This window comes from Pecten maximus, chromosome 18 (assembly GCF_902652985.1).
Source record: "Pecten maximus chromosome 18, xPecMax1.1, whole genome shotgun sequence".
Taxonomy (NCBI): domain Eukaryota; kingdom Metazoa; phylum Mollusca; class Bivalvia; order Pectinida; family Pectinidae; genus Pecten; species Pecten maximus.
The window spans coordinates 1,372,116-1,391,248 of NC_047032.1; the positions used below are offsets into that span (position 1 = coordinate 1,372,116).

The following is a 19,133-nucleotide window of genomic DNA, read 5'->3' on the forward strand; positions in this document are numbered from 1 at the left end:
AAGGCAAATTCAACACGAAGCGCTAGCGCGCTTCATTAAATTTGCCTTTGTCCAATTGGCATTCATCAGCCCATAACTTCCAAATGAAAGCAGTTCAGTGCTTAAATAAACTACATGGGCGATTTCACTAGGTAACATGCCGATAATGTGTTATATCCTGTTGTGAATACACGTGTAACAGGACCATAGCACATGTGTTATACGTTCCTACTCAATGACGTCATATGTTCTAATCTCAAAATTTCTGTACTTTGGTTTAAACTTTCTTTTATTCAGGCATTTCAAAACATGTATAGTTACAAAATTGAATGTACAGAATAGGAAATAGAAAAAAGTGTCTCAGACACTTATGTAAATCTATCACCTTATCATAAACAGCAAATACAATGAGGATGGACAACATATTATTTGCCATATAAGACCGTATATTAACAATGAATAACAAAAGTTTAAGCAAGGAGAAGAAAAGGAAAATGTACTTTAAAAACTTTAAACATTTGACCCCCGAGTCATATAACACATGGCCGACAACCATTATCTTGGTCAGATAGGTTTTACTGTCTCGTAGGAAGCTGTGAAATAACAGAAATATGTGATTGCTTTAAATTATGTTCGCTTAAATCGTTATAATATGGTTTTGTTTTTAATTGTGTGTGTAGACTTATATCATTATAAGGAAATGTGGGCTGCGTTTGGACCTGGTGCCGTCGAGATAGAGGTCAGACTTTGTGGACAAACAGAACGAGACATTGGTTATACATAGTAGATTGTTGGTCAAGAAAGAAAAAGACACCGTACTAGTAGTGTAACATTTAATTTTATGCTTTCAATCAACAAGTTCAATTAATGGCTACTTTTGTATTTTGTTAATTTAAAACATATGTATGGTTATGATTTACGAATTATGTAAACATTGATCATACTAATCACTTCGATTCAGAGTATGTGTAGTAGATACAGCAAAATAACACCAGTCCTTGTCATGCATCTATTTCAATTCTAAGACATAGTATATGTAATGATAAAAATTTCGTTTACGCTGATACGCTGATGACATAATATGATCCACAATCTAAAAGGGATGGGTGGGGTTTAAAAAAGATAATATGTTTCCATTCTTTCCATTATTCCTCCAAATTATTATCACAAACAGCAATGACTTTAGCTCGAGTGTCAGTCAAGGTCCCGAACACACTGCAGATCTGTCTTCCCCTTTCGGCGGAGGTTGAGATGTTCCTCCCCGACACGATCTCTGATGGACTGAAGGTTTTTGACGAGGGAGTCGACCCTGATCAACATGTCCCCCGTCTTCACTGATCTACCTTTCAGGATAAACAGCTGATCCAGTAAGTACACCTAGAAATAACATCAATAATATATTACCTGTACCTATAAGGTAAGGCAGACGAAATACGAGCACCTTTCCATAACAACCGAGAGTTAGATACAGCCGAGCTAGGGATTAATGATACTCCATCATACATCTATTTCGTCTTATTTTGGACACGTCAGTGAAGTTAAGGACCTAAAGTGTTGGTACGTAGGGGAGGACGGCGTAATCTCAAAATAGGTAGAAAAATGTCAAAACCTGCATTAGGAGATGTAATAGTCCCATAGTACATAGAGGATATTGAATGGTTTCCCGTTTAATATAACATATATTTTACCAGTAAGACAGAATATCGATATTATCGCACGAGTGAAAAATATCGAAATATTCTGTCATACGAGTGAAATATATGTTATATTTAACGGGAAAATATTCAATTATCTTTTTATTGCATTTCATAAACTTAAAAACAAGATTAGAAATATCGAAAAATGAATATCGTCAAAAAGTGCGTGAATCAGTAATGACGTCATTTCTTTGTGACGTTACTCCACGTCAACTTGACGGCGCCATTTCGAAAGGACTGATCAACGCATATTTAAGCGTTTTCTGCTGTTATAGGAGAATCTGTGCATGAAAAGCTAACGTCAAGTGAGTATATTGTCAAAAACTAGTCTGAAAATTTCAGAAATACAGCAATATAAACCAATTTATCTATCTCCGCTTCGGTTGGAAAAATCGGCAAGTTTCAACGAGGTGAATACAAAGGTCCGCTCTGTTTTGTCAAAAACGGAAAACTTATACTTTCACTGCAAAATGTAATATTTTCACTGCTCATCGCTGCAGTGAAATTATAAGTTTTATTAGTTTGATAAATTTCTATATTTCACTGGCAAAAATGCAATAAAATAAATTCCTAATGTTCTAGTATCCGTACACATGAAATTTCGTTTTAACACACCAATTATGTTAGATATGGACTCGTTGTCGTAGTGTTTGTGTTCGAGCCATGAAATTTTCATTATCAAACATTAAATATGCTTCACATCCTACCTGGTCCCAGTCACAGAAAGTGTGCGACAGTCCCCCGTGTTTGACGAGAACTCTCTTGACAACTTTGCACGTCTTGTCACAGTTTGGGAACATCCTCAGGACATCATGGATAGCCACAAACTTGTAGCCATCCATTATGACGTACGGACACGTCACACCTTCCATATGAGCATAACCTCCCTTACACGCCTGATCTTTCATGTATACCGGGACGAAACTGTAAGAAAACAATGCTTTAACATAGATTATTAATTTTCCATTGTTTGTACGCAGAATGCGGCTTTCTGATTGGTTGAGATTTTTTTTTCATACCACTATAATTATTTTTTCTTTGTTTTCATGGTAAATACTCAAATCTGATTGGTCGAAAAATTCTTTTCATTCTTCTATGAAAAAAAATTCCAAGAATGGCGCGAAAAATTTGACGTCACAATACGACAATTGACGTTGCGTATTGATTTGAGAAAAAGAATCCCATATACATCCAGTAAAATTGTACATAAAACATGTTTAAATTATAAAATTATTTTCAAAAAATAATGATTAGTGTTGATGTCAATTGTTTTTAGCTTCATAGGGGTATGAAAAAAAATTTGTTTGCAAACAAAATTTTGTTCATACCACGATGAAACTAAACAAAAATGACACCAATGCTTAAATGTGAATGGCTTTGTATTTCAAAAAAAGAACTTAATGTTACAGTTTTTCTGATATACCCATGTACATTCTATGATGTTTCAAATTTCTCCAGCGAATACAAATAACTGTCAGATCTTTAAAGTAAAACATAATTGGGTAAACAAGTACAAAACCAAATCTCCTAAAGCCAGAATCAATAACCCGGACGGTGGAACAATTGACAGAATCGATATAGGTACGGTGCCATTACTACATGACTTACCTAAACGTGGAGGAGCCCATGCTTGAAGTGTCTACATTACTTTTCACGCCTTGTGTTGGGTAAGATGCTGGGGACGGAAGTGACCTCGAGGAAGAGGACTGTTTGATTATAACCATCATTCTTCTTTGTTCTGCTGCCAAGTGTTGTATGGCACTGCTAGCAGAAGACATGTCTTTTTTAGTAATGTTTCTCTCTTTTACTGTACAGTGAGATGGAGGCTCAATATACGTCTTTTCAACGTCAGAAAATGATTTCTTCTTGTTTGGATTTGAACCCGTAGCAATCATTCCGATTATTTCTTTTGTATCTGTCCTGGATTTACCTGGGGTGTGTTCCGAAGATTTACCTGGGATGTGTTCCGAGAATTTTCCTGGTGTGTCTTCCCAGGATTTACCTGGTGTGTGTTCCCAGGATTTACCTGAGGTGTGTTCCGAAGATTTACCTGGTGTGTGTTCCCAGGACTTACCTGGGGTGTATTCCCAGGATTTACCTGTTGTGTGTTCCGAGAATTTACCTGAGGTGTGTTCTGAGAATTTACCTAGTGTGTGTTCTAAGGATTTACCTGGTGTATGTTCCCAGGATTTACCTGGAGTGTGTTCCGAGAATTTATCTGTATCAGTGATAATAGTATTTGTTATACGTGTGCTTTTCGTGGATTTATTGACAGATGTTTCAGAGGGATTCTCGATATCTTTGGTATATGTCAAGTCCTCTGGTGAATTTTCTTTTGAAGCCCCAGTCTGTTGCATTGAAACAGTTTTCGTTTTTACCGACTTCTTTCCTTTCCTCCTTTTAGTACTTGTTGGTGGTTTTCTTTCACTGCTGCTGTATATCGACTTGTCGGATACTTCTGCCATGGATTTTCTTGGGCTAAGATGCTGTCGAACACTCCTCCGTATTATTTGGACACCACTTGAGGAACCTTTTCTTGAACCGCTTTTTTTGCTGTCATCAAAAACATACACCGATCCTTCAAATGGGTCATCTGTATCGCTTTGGACGCTGGAGTCCTTGGTCTCTGTGTGTTTTGTCTGTATGTTTAGATCAGGTTGGATTTGTTGGTTATTTCCTCGCTTTGTATTCTCTTCCAGGTCCGTGACATCTGTCACTGAAAATGATTCGACACCACCAACGACTTCTTCTACCAGGCCCAGTTCGTTATCATCGACAAGTAGAATTCCATCAGAAGATGTTGGTATGGAATAATCAGTGTTTTCAGAGTATGTGGTATCTCTAGATGTACTACATGCAACATCTGCAAAATCAAACATGACATCATTTTCTCCCTCGGATGGTGGTTTACATACATCATTTCGTTCATCAATCATCATCTTTATTTCATTTCCATCATCTACACTACCACCTTGAGGTACCAGAAGTACATTTGCAGGTTGAAATTCTGATCTCGAAACAGAGTTTCCAAGAGGAGGTTCATCAGAAACCGAGTGAACCAAGTCAGTGACATCTAAACTTTCTGAAAGTTTAGGAGAAGAATCATCTGTTTCGCTATTCAATGTGTTGCAATTGTTCTGTTTGTACTCCATCAACCATCGCTTTTTATTGTGTATATGTAGTTTACTGAAATTGTACACTTCATTGTCTAAAATAGCCGGGGTTCTAAAGACATCAATTTTTGATTCCATTGTTTTTGCGATTTCATCAACATCGGAATTTTTACTGTAACCCGAAACCTCGTCTTTTGTCTGACTTTGATTGCTGGACTCTGTTCTGTCACGTTTGTATTTTTCTTTTTCTTCAAATAAAGGTGATCGTCGCAAATTAGTGGTTGCTTGTTCTAAGGAAGTTGTGGTGCCATTACGACGCGTTACCTCACTATTTTCCCTCATGGTCTCAGATGGACAGTCTCTGCCATTTCTTGTAGATTCGGACACAGATTCTTGGATAGTTGGTTTAAGTTTATGACCGTTTTTGTCCCCTTTCGGATCTTTCTTGTCGTCCTTCAATCGTACAAATCTCAAGGTCAGATCGTTTAACTCGACCTTGTACCTATTTGATCGGAGACCAGGAGATGATGCACTTTTGCAAACGGAATTGTTTATCTTTCTAAAGTTTTTAGATTGAAGGCAGTTTTCACTTTTTGACTGTTTTGGAAGTTCATCCGACATAGGTTCAGGGTTTACCTCATTTGCATCTTTATTTTTCTTCTGTGGACTTTTCTTGATGTCGTCTTTGGATGTAAGGTATTTTGAACAATGGTTTTTGTGTTCCTTTTTATCCTTGTGGATAGTAGACGCCTTTATGTCCTTTTCACTGTGTACGGATGGAAATTTCTTCTTTGTATTTTTTTTCTCATTGTGATTCTTTGTCAGAAGAGATGATTCGGTTTTCTCCGATTCTTTAGCTGTCGTGCTATTGTTATGGCTGACCAAATTATACGAACGTTGGTAACACAAACTGTTATCGGAACGAACTGGATGAGTTGCAGCCCCTCTGCCAGCGTCGATCTTCGGCAAAGGTGATGACCTCTGACCAATTGTCCCGTTAGAAATACCCCCACGTAGAACATCAAACTCGCAGTTGAATTTCCGAAGAGCGATCATAGATTCAACCGTCTGGTTAAACGGATTAGCCGACACCATTTCAAGTAAATTCCCTGCATGAATATTGACTTTGGGATGACTCACTGATTCATGTCTGAACCACATTTCCTTCTTCTGAGATTGGTGCTCTTCGCTGGGTTTACCAGAAGGCGGGGGAAGCAGGAAATCCCTCGGCTTTACTGGCCTGACTACTTTAGGTAGAACTTCATTGTTAGTTTGGCTTTGGAGACCGTCCGGACCTGGCTTGCTACGAAGCGTTTTCGTGTCACTTTTTCCTGGAGTGGTCTGTGGTTGATGAGAAGCATTGCGAGCCTGAGTTTTATTGATGCTAATTCCATATAAAGAGTCACCTTTGATTCGCCGGGGATGTTCTTTTATGATTTGGTCAATGTCCCATTGTGGTTTTGACTTAGTTGAACACTTGGAGGTAGCAGTAGTGACTTTTTCGCATGACCTGATTGGCTCAGGTTTTGTATTTTGAAATTCGCCAACAAATTGATCATTTGAAGTAGCTGATATTCGATTCCAAACGCCGCTGTATTTTTCAAATGTTTTCCTCGGAAATGGTGTCCGTAAATGATGAAATGTCTCATCATGTGTTGAACTGCTTCCAGTCAGACAAGCAGCTCTTTCCAAAGAGTTAGTTATTCGCGAGGTAGGGTATTGAAACAATTTAGATCGGTTTGCTTGTTGTTGGGACGGCTGTGACATATGCCGTATAAAGACATTGGATGTCGGTGGTGTTTCGCTAATGTTGCGACAGAGTGCGTTCTGATTCGTAGAATTGCCGCACACTGTTGATGAATTTGACCTCCCTATCGGCTGCGAGAGCAGCTGTAACAATGTCGGGCCATCAATATCACCATCAGTAACATTATTATCCAATGCGTTCTTGTTCCTGTTGAGATAAATGTCTGTAGTGTTTACCGCATGCTTCGTTGATTCTGTTGGACTTTTCATTCTTTGTCTTTTTCTCGGCTGTGTCGTTTTATCAACATTTTTTGGCTTCGAGATATTTTTTGTGTTCGACGTGCTAGCGTCATTTTCTCCCATTGCATGTAATCCAGTGTATGCATTGCGACTCGCTGAACGTGTTCCAGTTCGTTTTCGTAATGAGGAGAGACGGTCATCTCTAACGGGGTCATTTACTTTCTCTTTCTTATTCGCTACGGCGATGTGAACATTATTTCTGCCGCCTTTAGCACGTGTGCTCTGTTTCATGTCATGTTGAGCCGTGTCTTTCTTCTTGGTAGTGGCAACGTAAGGATTACCTCGGCCCTTTACAACAGACTGTACATGGCTGTTTACAGGGGGAAGAACTGTCTTCCCTTCCATGCTACAAGCTCTTGGTATAGAACAGACCTCCAGCTTTGCCTGACATAGGTTGTACAATGTTAGTGGATGTTTCATTTGTTCTGGCTTCTGTATCATTTCTGTGATTTGACTGAAATATTCTCCAAGATTTGACTGACCTTCTTGCTTGGGATAATCCTTCGATGACATCAGATTTGCAGACGATATGTAATCCTCATCATCTCTTTGATGTGAAAAATGATCCTGCAAGTAAGAGAGATATTAAGCAACACCAAAAACTTAATTTTATATTTCACAATATCTTTAACTCGTTTTAAAAGACCCTTAACTGCTTCATGTCTGGTATCTCAATAATATCAGTATAATATGTCAATGAAATCGGTTTAAATCTCCTTGATTTTGTTCAGATATTTGAATGATTTGATCGATGTACATGAGTAAAATAGATAAACTTACCTTGAAATTGATCAAACCGGAAGTACTAACAGGTAAAATGTCGCTTACATCAGCAACTGCCTTCCCCGCCAGACACTGGAGCTCCTTCACCACGGAACCCCATGAAACAACAATATCCTTTGATGTTACATGTTGCCATGGCAAGTCTGAAAATGTAACAGAATAAAGGTTTAATAAGTTGTCAGTTCCGTGCTATCAAGCGTACAGGTTTCATGAAAGCTTACATTCTCTCGGTGTACAAATACATTGGGCACGTACCGTCATTTCGTTGTAAAAACCGTAATTCTCGTAAAACTCGAAATCAATTAACAATTGCAAAAGGAAGATTCGGCAATACCCATCTGAATGCAGTGTAAAGGGTAAAATATAGGTTATATTGACCTGCTTTTGATATATGACACAATGAGTCACTCAGCTGGGTGGACGAATGTCCAAAACGAAGTAGAAGTGACAAGTATTGTAAAGGGGTAGGGCCAATACAAGCCAATGTGCGGAAGGGCAGACGAACGTACGGACACGACACAAACCTGTAAGCCCTCCATGTTCCAGTTGGGGGACTAAGATAAAGATTTATAGGTACCCAAGAAAACGTGTTTATTAGGGTATCCGCATGTTTCATTCACAGACGACCTATACACAGCATGTCACACAGGTACTACAGCGCCGACAGCCAATATACTGCATATCACACAGGTACTATAGAGTCGACAGCCTATACACTACCTGTCACAAAGATACTACAGCGACGACAGCCTATACACTGCCGGTCACACAGGTACTACAGAGTCGACAGCCTAGATACTGCATGTCGCACAGGTACTACAGATTCGACAGTCTATACACTGTCATAGAGATTCTACAGCGCCGACAGTCTATACACTGTCATAGAGATTCTACAGCGCCGACAGTCTATACACTGCCTGTCACACAGGTACTACAGAATCGAAAGCCCTCCCCCCCCCCCCTTTTTTTTTTTTTTGTATTTGCTTTACGGATATGATATATATTTATATCTATTTCTCCTTCCGCCTTGTTTCCAAATTTTACTTTCCAATACTGCCGTCACCCTTGCTGGCAACTTGAATTACACGAGCATTCATATAGACGACGTTCAATAAGATACTCTAACGACCAATAAGATACTCTAACGACCAATAAGATACTCTAACGACCAATAAGATACTCTAACGACCAATACGATACTCTAACGACCAATAAGATACTCTAACGACCAATACGATACTCTAACGACCAATAAGATACTCTAACGACCAATAAGATACTCTAACGACCAATAAGATACTCTAACGACCAATAAGATACTCTAACGACCAATAAGATACTCTAACGACCAATAAGATACTCTAACGACCAATAAGATACTCTAACGACCAATAAGATACTCTAACGACCAATAAGATACTCTAACGACCAATAAGATACTCTAACGACCAATAAGATACTCTAACGACCAAATAAGATACTCTAACGACCAATAAGATACTCTAACGACCAATAAGATACTCTAACGACCAATAAGATACTCTAACGACCAATAAGATACTCTAACGACCAATAAGATACTCTAACGACCAATAAGATACTCTAACGACCAATAAGATACCCTAACGACCAATAAGATACTCTAACGACCAATAAGATACCCTAACGACCAATAAGATACTCTAACGACCAATAAGATACTCTAACGACCAATAAGATACTCTAACGACCAATAAGATACCCTAACGACCAATAAGATACTCTAACGACCAATAAGATACCCTAACGACCAATAAGATACTCTAACGACCAATAAGATACTCTAACGACCAATAAGATACTCTAACGACCAATAAGATACCCTAACGACCAATAAGATACTCTAACGACCAATAAGATACTCTAACGACCAATAAGATACCCTAACGACCAATAAGATACTCTAACGACCAATAAGATACCCTAACGACCAATAAGATACCCTAACGACCAATAAGATACTCTAACGACCAATAAGATACCCTAACGACCAATAAGATACTCTAACGACCAATAAGATACCCTAACGACCAATAAGATACTCTAACGACCAATAAGATACTCTAACGACCAATAAGATACTCTAACGACCAATAAGATACCCTAACGACCAATAAGATACTCTAACGACCAATAAGATACTCTAACGACCAATAAGATACTCTAACGACCAATAAGATACCCTAACGACCAATAAGATACTCTAACGACCAATAAGATACTCTAACGACCAATAAGATACTCTAACGACCAATAAGATACCCTAACGACCAATAAGATACTCTAACGACCAATAATATTTGATTTTTGAAACGTCAATAATCAAAACATGTTATGGTATTTTACCTATACAAATGAATGTTGATACGTACATTCCAATGACTGGGTTCGTTACTTTATTTTTCCATTTTGACCTGTTTGTATGGGCACATCGAGTTTGTGACACAGGGACCATACTTAGTAAACCTGTTATTATTGTATTACTATTAAAAAAGCATTAATTCATCACAATATTTCTTAAAAAACTCATCACTGTTTTTCAATATCTTTTAAGTATCGCAGCCAGTTACTCCACAATGAGTACATCAATATATATAAAACATTATTCTTATTGTATTTTATTGTATTTCCAGTACTTCTTATATATATTATGTGATTGTATTTGTGATTTTTTGTGTTTTGATAAAGGGGCGGATTGCCTCGAAAATTTAACAAACCTTATTGTTTACACTGTTTGAATTACTTCTTTGCCCCATATAATCATTACAAGTAATTCGTATCCTCCATACATTTATGTGAGGATCCAGTGTTATCTGGATTATACTGTTCATATTACTTCTTTGACCCTTATATATATATATATATATATATACGAACAAATGGGATTTCCTACTTTGTGTATCACACGAAAGTCAACGCGACAGGTCGGTAGAGGCTGGGTATGATAGCATTTCTTCCAGATGCTTTTGATTATTTCCACTTTAAATTCAAACGATACTATTAGAAGCTTAACTTTTTGAGGGTGGTAATACCATAACGTAATTAACTGTGGGTATTGTTATAAAAATAGCCTGTTCTTGTTTTAAACTATCTACTCATTGTTGGCACTGTAGTATCTTATAAGTACTGTACATGTACAATATATAGCACGTTAGCGATTATTTAAGCATTGAACTGCTTTCAGTTGGAAGTTATGGGCTGATGAAAGCCAACTGGACAAAGGCAAATGTAATGAAGCGCTAGAGCGCTTCATGTTGAGTTTGCCTTTGTCCAGTTGGCATTCATCAGCCCATAACTTCCAAATGAAAGCAGTCCAATACTTATATTTACATTTGACAACGATTTTTAAAGACTATATCTAGGAAACTATAGAAACTAGAAACTATAATAATGACGTCATAATAAAGATTTGGAAGTTATGGACTCATAACCTTCAAGTGAGCTTGGTAAAGTTATATAGTGGGGCTGCAGTTTAAATGAAAATATGACTAAATAAACAACAAATTCTAGCCAATCATCGCACACGTGGTAAGAGTAACTGACACAGTTACCCCCCTTTACAGAATTTGATAATTTACTAGGAGGGAACCGCTATTGTTTTACTTACTCCATCCGTGTCTCGTTATCTTCCAATTTGTGAAACATCTGCCTTCTATACATGTACAGCGTCTGACTGTCTTGTTTGACGAGTCTATGTGACCAGCTATATACTCACTAGACAATCTGTCTAGGTAATCATGGAGTTGGGGAAAGGTGGCTGAAATTTCTGCTCCGGAACAGAATGCTTCCTCGTCGCTATCCGTATTGCTCGACTTCACGACAGGCAGAACAATATAGCCCATTTGTTTCGAGTTGATACAAGTGTTTATAAATGGTTGAACTTTCCTTGGTATAACCTTGAGAGTTTCTATGGTTGGATATCTATATCCTGTGAACACTTTCTTTTTATCAGTTTTTTCTTCGGTCAAAGGTTGCGATTTCCCAGGTAAGAAGTTGTTGTCTAGCTGATGAAGGTTTGATTTCTTGACGAATTCGCTCTTATTGACATCTGCATCGACATCATCATCGACTCTCGTGGTATCGGGGTCTGTCTCTGTCGGGTGGGATGCCTCGCTGTTGGTTTCCTTTTCTTTACAGTCAGATTTGTCGGTGTTACATTCTTTGGTTTCATTGTGTTTGTCAGGAGGTTCTATAAACAAAGGCAACAACAAATGATTATACTTTTTCTGTTACTTACGTACTTAACATACTACTTCTATAGAAAAATGCCTTGATCAAGTCTCAATATGTATACAGATTACCTTTACGTTATGTATATATGTTTATAAATTAACAGTAGAAGGTAAATATTTATTAATCTATATGGTTTTAATTGATTTTAATACTTCGAATATCCTTCATACTAACTAAACGCTCACACTGAATATTGTAATCAACGTGATCATCTCTATCGTTTCCGATCATAGCTTTTCCGGGAATGATAGTTCGGTAACATATTGCATACCTTTGTCATAGGAACTCGGAACATTTTCGGCTCGACTCAACTGCGACTTGGCATAGTGGCATCTCCTGCTGCAGACGTCCAAAGAAGTACCGTGCTTGAGCCAGACCATCTCCCAAAGGCCATCAATATTGTCCTTTACGAACTGGAGGTCCACAAGAAGTGTTCCGGATGGCACCAATCGGAAGTTCCTCAGAAACTTCATTTGTTGCTTTGGAGTACAGGGTTGCATTTTGCTCTCTTCCCATGGGTACCTACTGACGATCTTCAGGGCGTTCAACACGATATCACAATCAGGATCGGAACAGGACGGGAATAACACTTCCTTGACATCGGACCAGGCTGCGAATCGAGAGCTGCTGTCCTGCACGTGCGGCATGTGGTCTATGTATTTAGATGCCAGCTTGTATCGACATCCTCTGTCTTGCTTTAGTGACAACTGATTCTTTTGTGGTGTCGCCTTCCGGAAGATTCCGTCGGATGCCTTTTTTGCCGATTCAACGCCCATTGTCTTAGTGGCTTGTTTACGAGATTTCAGTAGGTCCAGGTGCTGAGTACGATGTAACAGAACTGAATCTCATTGTCTTCTAAAAACATTATTATCTGTGGGAGAGACAAACATGCACATATATAGATCAAATGCTTGAAAGAATAAATGCATTTGGTCATAAAGGAGCCTGCAAAATAAAAACTAAAGACAACTATGTTCACGAATGGTATGTCTGCATAGGAGGAGGTATGACTAGGTGTCTGAGACAAAGATAAAATCGTCAGACCGACAGGGGATATCAAACTACTTTAATAACTCGTTGTTTAATTAAGAATGATCAGTCTTGGCTTGGCAGTTGTTAAAATGGAACTGCTTAAAAGCAATGTCATGGGGTTGGATTTTTTTTTTTTTTTTTTTTTACAAAAAACAATTGTGTTGGATACAACACGAGAAAAAACCGCATCATATCTAATTATACGCATGCTGGAATGTTTCTTTCGGAACATACCAAGAAAGCGTGGAAGAGTGTGATTCTGTAACGCGAGTTTCAACAAAAATCCTAGTTGGTGTCCAAATAAAATGGTTGCTAACGAAAGTTTCCATAAAGGTTTGTTTTATTTATGTTGTTCTTAAGTAACTTTATTTCAAAATAAGATATGTTAATTCATTTGCGGCATCATATTAGTTTTTTTCCTGATAAGATAACCCAAATGGTACATACACCAGCCATATCACAGGCTCTAAAAATTGTTCATGCAATCGAACAATAGACCATAAAACGCCTTAACTTAGTTTCCATTGTATACATTTCTCACAGAGATATTTGTATCAATATAGCCCTTTGATAGGCAGGTTTACTGATGTGTACAGTTCATCATTTACACATTATCACACACAGTTCATCATTTACACATTATCACATACAGTTCATCATTTACACATTATCACATACAGTTCATCATTTACACATTATCACATACAGATCATCATTTACACATTATAACATACAGTTCATCATTTACACATTATCACATACAGTTCATCATTTACACATAATCACATACAGTTCATCATTTGCACATTATCACATACAGTTCATCATTTACACATAATCACATACAGTTCATCATTTACACATTATCAAATACAGTTCATCATTTACATATTATCACATACAGTTCATCATTTACACATGATCACATACAGTTCATCATTTACACATTATCACATACAGTTCATCATTTACACATTATCACATACAGTTCATCATTTACACATTATCATATACAGTTCATCATTTACACATTATGACATACAGTTCATCATTTACACATTATCACACACAGTTCATCATTTACACATTATTACATACAGTTCATCATTTACACATTATTACATACAGTTCATCATTTACACATTATTACATACAGTTCATCATTTACACATTATCACACACAGTTCATCATTTACACATTATCACATACAGTTCATCATTTACACATTATCACATACAGTTCATCATTTACACATTATTACATACAGTTCATCATTTACACTTATCACATACAGTTCATCATTTACACATTATTACATACAGTTCACCATTTACACATTATCACACACAGTTCATCATTTACACATTATCACATACATTTCATCACTTACACATTATCACACACAGTTCATCACTTACACATTGTCACACACAGTTCATCATTTACACATTATCACATACATTTCATCACTTACACATTATCACACACAGTTCATCATTTACACATTATCACACACATTTCATCACTTACACATTATCACACACAGTTCATCATTTACACATTATCACATACAGTTCATCATTTACACATGCTCTTTTTGAAATAAAACAATATATGTATGATTATATTACCTAAACATATATGATTTATGCATTGAGGCATTTGTTTTATATATATGTCAACTGACGAATTAAGTTAAAACGAACAATAAATCCGAGCTCAAATAATAAAAACCTACTTATTTAAGCAATTCTGTCTCTTACTTGAAACATCAAAACATGTTTTGGAACTAACTTTACACAGGCCTCTATACTGGATAAAGAATAACACATTTCTATATCGTCGGACAGATCTCTAAATTAAAAAAGTTTGTGGTTTCTCAAACAATAGTTCTTAAACGTTGTTCAATGGACACCGACAGAGAACATGCAACGAGAACACATCCCTGTCTCAATACGGCATCACTCCACACCGAAATTTCTCTCCGCCATGTCTAGGGTACCTGACACTTCAGATATATTTCACAATATTCAGTTTGGAATTTCCTACAACTTGACAGTTTATCGCTTCCGCGCCCCGACCTATGGAAGTGGCCCTGGTCATATTTTTCCGCCATTTCCTTACAAATTCGGCCGTAGCAGCTTCATCAATTCGCTCAAGCTTTAATAATGCTATTGTCAGAATTGATAGTGTTACATGTGTACGTTATAGTCACGTTGATATCTTATATCACAGGCATTTGTAGTTATAGATTTAATGATAATGTGAAGCGCATAAGAATAGATTTGCAAATTTGATAAGGTCACTGGTGGTATATATGTTGCATATTATTATCATTATTGTAAAACTGTTTACTGACAAGGGAATGTATGGATGATACACAAACCCAACTGATTTATCAACGACTCGGTAAAACCTCGCTCCAATAAGTATCATCTCTACTTCAAATATAGCACAATATCAGTTTCCAATGTATATTAAAACAAAAAATATTATGATTAATTATACGTCGCTGATGTAACACCGCGTTTTTGTTTGCTATCCCAATTAAGTTACTCTTGACTTGTTCCAGCATCCTTACCTCGTCACAATTTATTTCAAAAGAATACATACGTATATAGTTTTTCAAGATTTAAGATTGATAATAGTAGTGTTAAATATGTTGGCTATTCGAAAAAAAAAAACGAAACAGGAGGGGTAAAATACTACCCCAGCATATTCTGAATTTTTCATAATGCGGTGTAAATAGCGCATAAACTAATGGTTTAACGCTAAAAACTCATGTTGACTATTTTCAAAACTTTTTCTCACTTCGTTTTACGTCCCATTTTGACGAAATTTTGGACATCAATAGTATACGAAAGTTATTTATAGCTGTGAAAGTATTAGCAATAGAATATTGTAACAGAGCGCATGATTAATTAAATTTAAATCACTGCCTCCGCTAGGGATCGAACCCGGGACCTCTGACTTACTAGTGTAAGACTCAACCGATAAGAAGACCTCTCGAGCCGAGCGGTATATTGCGGCTAGTATTTACCAGGGTTACACACTCCAGGAAAGAACTCGTCCTCGAGTTTCCAGGGGGTAACAGCGATGCTTGTGGAGCAATCTTGAGTATTTTCCCCGGGTCCCTACATGGGCGCCAATGTAACAGAGATTAATTAAATTTAAATCACTGCCTCCGCTAGGGATCGAACCCGGGACCTCTGGCTTACTAATCTTACGCTAAACCGATCGAGCTAAAGAGAAGATCTCTCTAGCCGTGCGGTAAATTGCGGCTAGTATTTACCAGGGTTACAATATAATAGGACAGATATAGGCCGAAGTTTAATATTACTAATTTCGGACAATTATATAGAACTTTATCCGTTCCTGCACTTGTAACACGAATATGCTAGTTAATTTATCACAGTATTTTTGTGTGATGGCTACTGTAGATACACGGAATAATTTTGCCGTGGGTATAAAATTTCATCAAAATCTACTTTCAAATAAAGTCATAAAAAAATACTATAACGCGTCTATATATAATCTAGTATTTTCAAATATACATAACGGGAAAAAGACAAAAAGTGAACATTATAGCAAGATATCCAGTTGGCATCAGGCCTAGATATTATACAAATCATATTGTTCAGCTTATAAGTAAATATCTCGATATCTAGGTATTTAAACACTTATATTTATATTGGATAGATAAGCTCGTGATTAAAATTGAATTAAATAACTAGACTGTAAATTGTTATTTTCTAAACCCAACTTACCCTATGGCAATGGATTTTCTAATCCTACATGGATTTTCGATGCTGGAATGTGAAGTAAAAGTCTCCCATCTCTTCCCGTTCTTCAACGGTCATGTTAGAAATTAGAATTACCTCTCGTGTTGGAACGGGAAGTTTTCATGTTTTCCCGCAATGATGTGTTTTCCCCATTCGTAGTGTCTCTAATTGTTCCTCTTTTATTATTAGAAAGTCCCGAAAGAACATGAATAAATATTACATTTTGATTGGATGAAATAAAACAAACCTTAATTTTATCGGTTATGTTCTTTACAATATTAGGTTTTAAATTTTATCATAGCATCGGATGCAAGTATAAATCCTTAAATTCAATATCAAACAGCCTGTGTCAGAATTATTTACTTAAAAATACTGTGTCACGTGACGTCTAGGAAAACATGGCGCTTGAATATTGATGAGATTCTGTAGTGTGTTGCAAGGGCACCTGCTATTTGGGTATATTTTGCCGCTGGATGGAAAATTCCTTCTGTGGGAGTAACCAAAAGAGCATTAGCTACTGCAAACACGTTATTTGTGGGATGCTTAAGGTTGGTATATTTCAGACACGACAAATATTTTGCCAACATCTCCCCTCGTCAGCATCGCTTTGCTCACGCATGAGGCTCTGTAGGCCTATTTTGATATGCATGGGACACGTGATTTTATTAGGAGAAACAAATCCACTGCTGGCGGTACACATTTCTATACCTCGAAACATCAGAAAAATTATATTTAAAAAAAGAATCGTAAATTGTCATTGTCATCAGTCTCAAATTGATGCAATGCATCGTGTACAAGACCTCGTGTAGTTTTCCGGTCATTGTTATTTTTAGAAACAGTGATGTTATGGTGTGGACTAAATAAATATATATGTATATGTGTGATTTTGTTGACATCATGATATACATTGTTAACATAACATGTTGGACATATATATTTAAAGTAAGTTATGTTTTGGTTACAATAATTGTTTCTTTATTACGATTTTATATTATGAATTTATGGTGACAGCTCTTTGTTAGTAATTAATTGCATGTGATTAATTACTTCAGATACAGCATTCGTCAGGTAAATATTGTTCCAAGTGGTCATACAACGTCTGGAGAACGTTGCAGTTACATTAAATTGCAATGTTCAATTAAATAAATAATTGAAGTAACGTTGTAAATGAAGGTTTTGGGAACGTTTTTATTTATCGTTACCACATTGTACAGATGTTGTGACAACGTCGTACATACCCTATATTTATTACATGACCAATTATGTGAATAAGTAACACACAAAAAAAAGTCTGTAATTAAAAAATTTAATATGCATATAAAAATAATTTAACAATCGCCTCAAGCATGGTTTTCATTTAAATTAGATATCCGCTGCCTTGAACTCGCTGCTTGGTGTAGCGGAACTGGACTGGGTCGATCATCGGCTACCAGGTAGCTCCATCGGTAGAGCATTTGGCTAGTGTTCGGAGGTCCCGGGTTCGAACCCCGGTCTGGCCGTTATTTTTACCACTCCTACTACACTTGGTACACCTTTGATTTGCAGTAGCTATATATCTATATATAGGCATGGAGAATTATCACTGCCCCCTTGATTATATTTGAATATTCAATGAGTCCATGTACCTATTGGGTTAAAAAAAAGCCTGTCATTGTTATTTTCCTCAAACCTGGAAATCGAGGCCATGTTTACAAACACTGTCAAGCAGACTTCAAGTAATTAATCAAAGTCACAGTTGTCTGAACACTTGTATCTAGGTGCGTTTGATTGCGCAGCATGTGACCGGTTTTGTTTATTTTGTTAAACGACGTTACGTGTTATTAACAGCCAGGGTCATTTAAGGACGTGCCAGGTTTTAGAGGTGGAAGAAAGCTGGTGTACCTGGAGAAAAAAACCTGGCCGGTCAGGCAACTGTTCTACGTGTGTTTCGAACTCGCAACCCATAGGTGGCTATAGGGCTATAGTGATAAAGTGCCTGGACACTTTATCCACTCGGCCACCGTGGCCCCTGTGACCAGTCAACAATTCATGGGATGCATTCAAATTCCTGGCAAATCATGTGAAAGATCAAACAGTCAATGGGTAGCATTCATGGGTAATAATGGTTTGTAATTAATTTATTTTAGCGTTAACGTCCTAAGTTTAAACACATTTATTGGTATAAAAGTAAGCTATAGCAGCAATATTTGATCTTGAAATTATCAGTGATTAATGCGATTAAAGTGATTAAAGTCATTTAGGTTATTTGAAATCCTTCTTAAAAAACAACTTATTATGATACAAGATTTGCATTAAATCTTTATGACAACTTTGTCACAACATCAAAAGTTAACGTTGCACAGACTTTGACAAAAACGTTCTCACAACGTTGTAACCTCAGCATGACGTTCTCCAAACGTTCCGCGTCCACTGGGTTAAGTATAAATTT

General features: G+C 37.0%; 2 protein-coding genes across 3 annotated transcripts in view; one reads left to right on the forward strand and one right to left on the reverse strand.

Moving 5' to 3' along the window:
- Positions 1-250: 250 nt before the first annotated feature.
- Positions 251-16,786, reverse strand: LOC117316871. Its single transcript, XM_033871659.1, has 7 exons — positions 16,691-16,786; positions 12,162-12,761; positions 11,265-11,846; positions 7,616-7,761; positions 3,285-7,402; positions 2,384-2,600; positions 251-1,356 (listed from the first exon to the last, which is right to left on the reverse strand). The coding sequence occupies exons 2-7, from the start codon at positions 12,664-12,666 to the stop codon at positions 1,174-1,176; spliced, it is 5,751 nt and encodes a 1,916-aa protein (XP_033727550.1). The 5' UTR covers positions 12,667-12,761; positions 16,691-16,786; the 3' UTR covers positions 251-1,173.
- Positions 16,787-17,091: 305 nt separating this feature from the next.
- The window catches only part of LOC117317151, a 43,839-nt gene continuing 41,797 nt past the window's right edge, over positions 17,092-19,133 (forward strand). Inside the window, exons 1-2 of one of the 2 annotated variants that reach the window (XM_033871948.1) lie at positions 17,105-17,253; positions 17,758-17,773. In XM_033871948.1, coding sequence (XP_033727839.1) covers positions 17,179-17,253; positions 17,758-17,773 — 91 coding nt within the window. In that variant the 5' untranslated portion in view covers positions 17,105-17,178. Of the gene's footprint in view, positions 17,254-17,757; positions 17,774-19,133 lie in introns of both variants that reach the window. The other variant, XM_033871949.1, reaches the window with a different exon arrangement.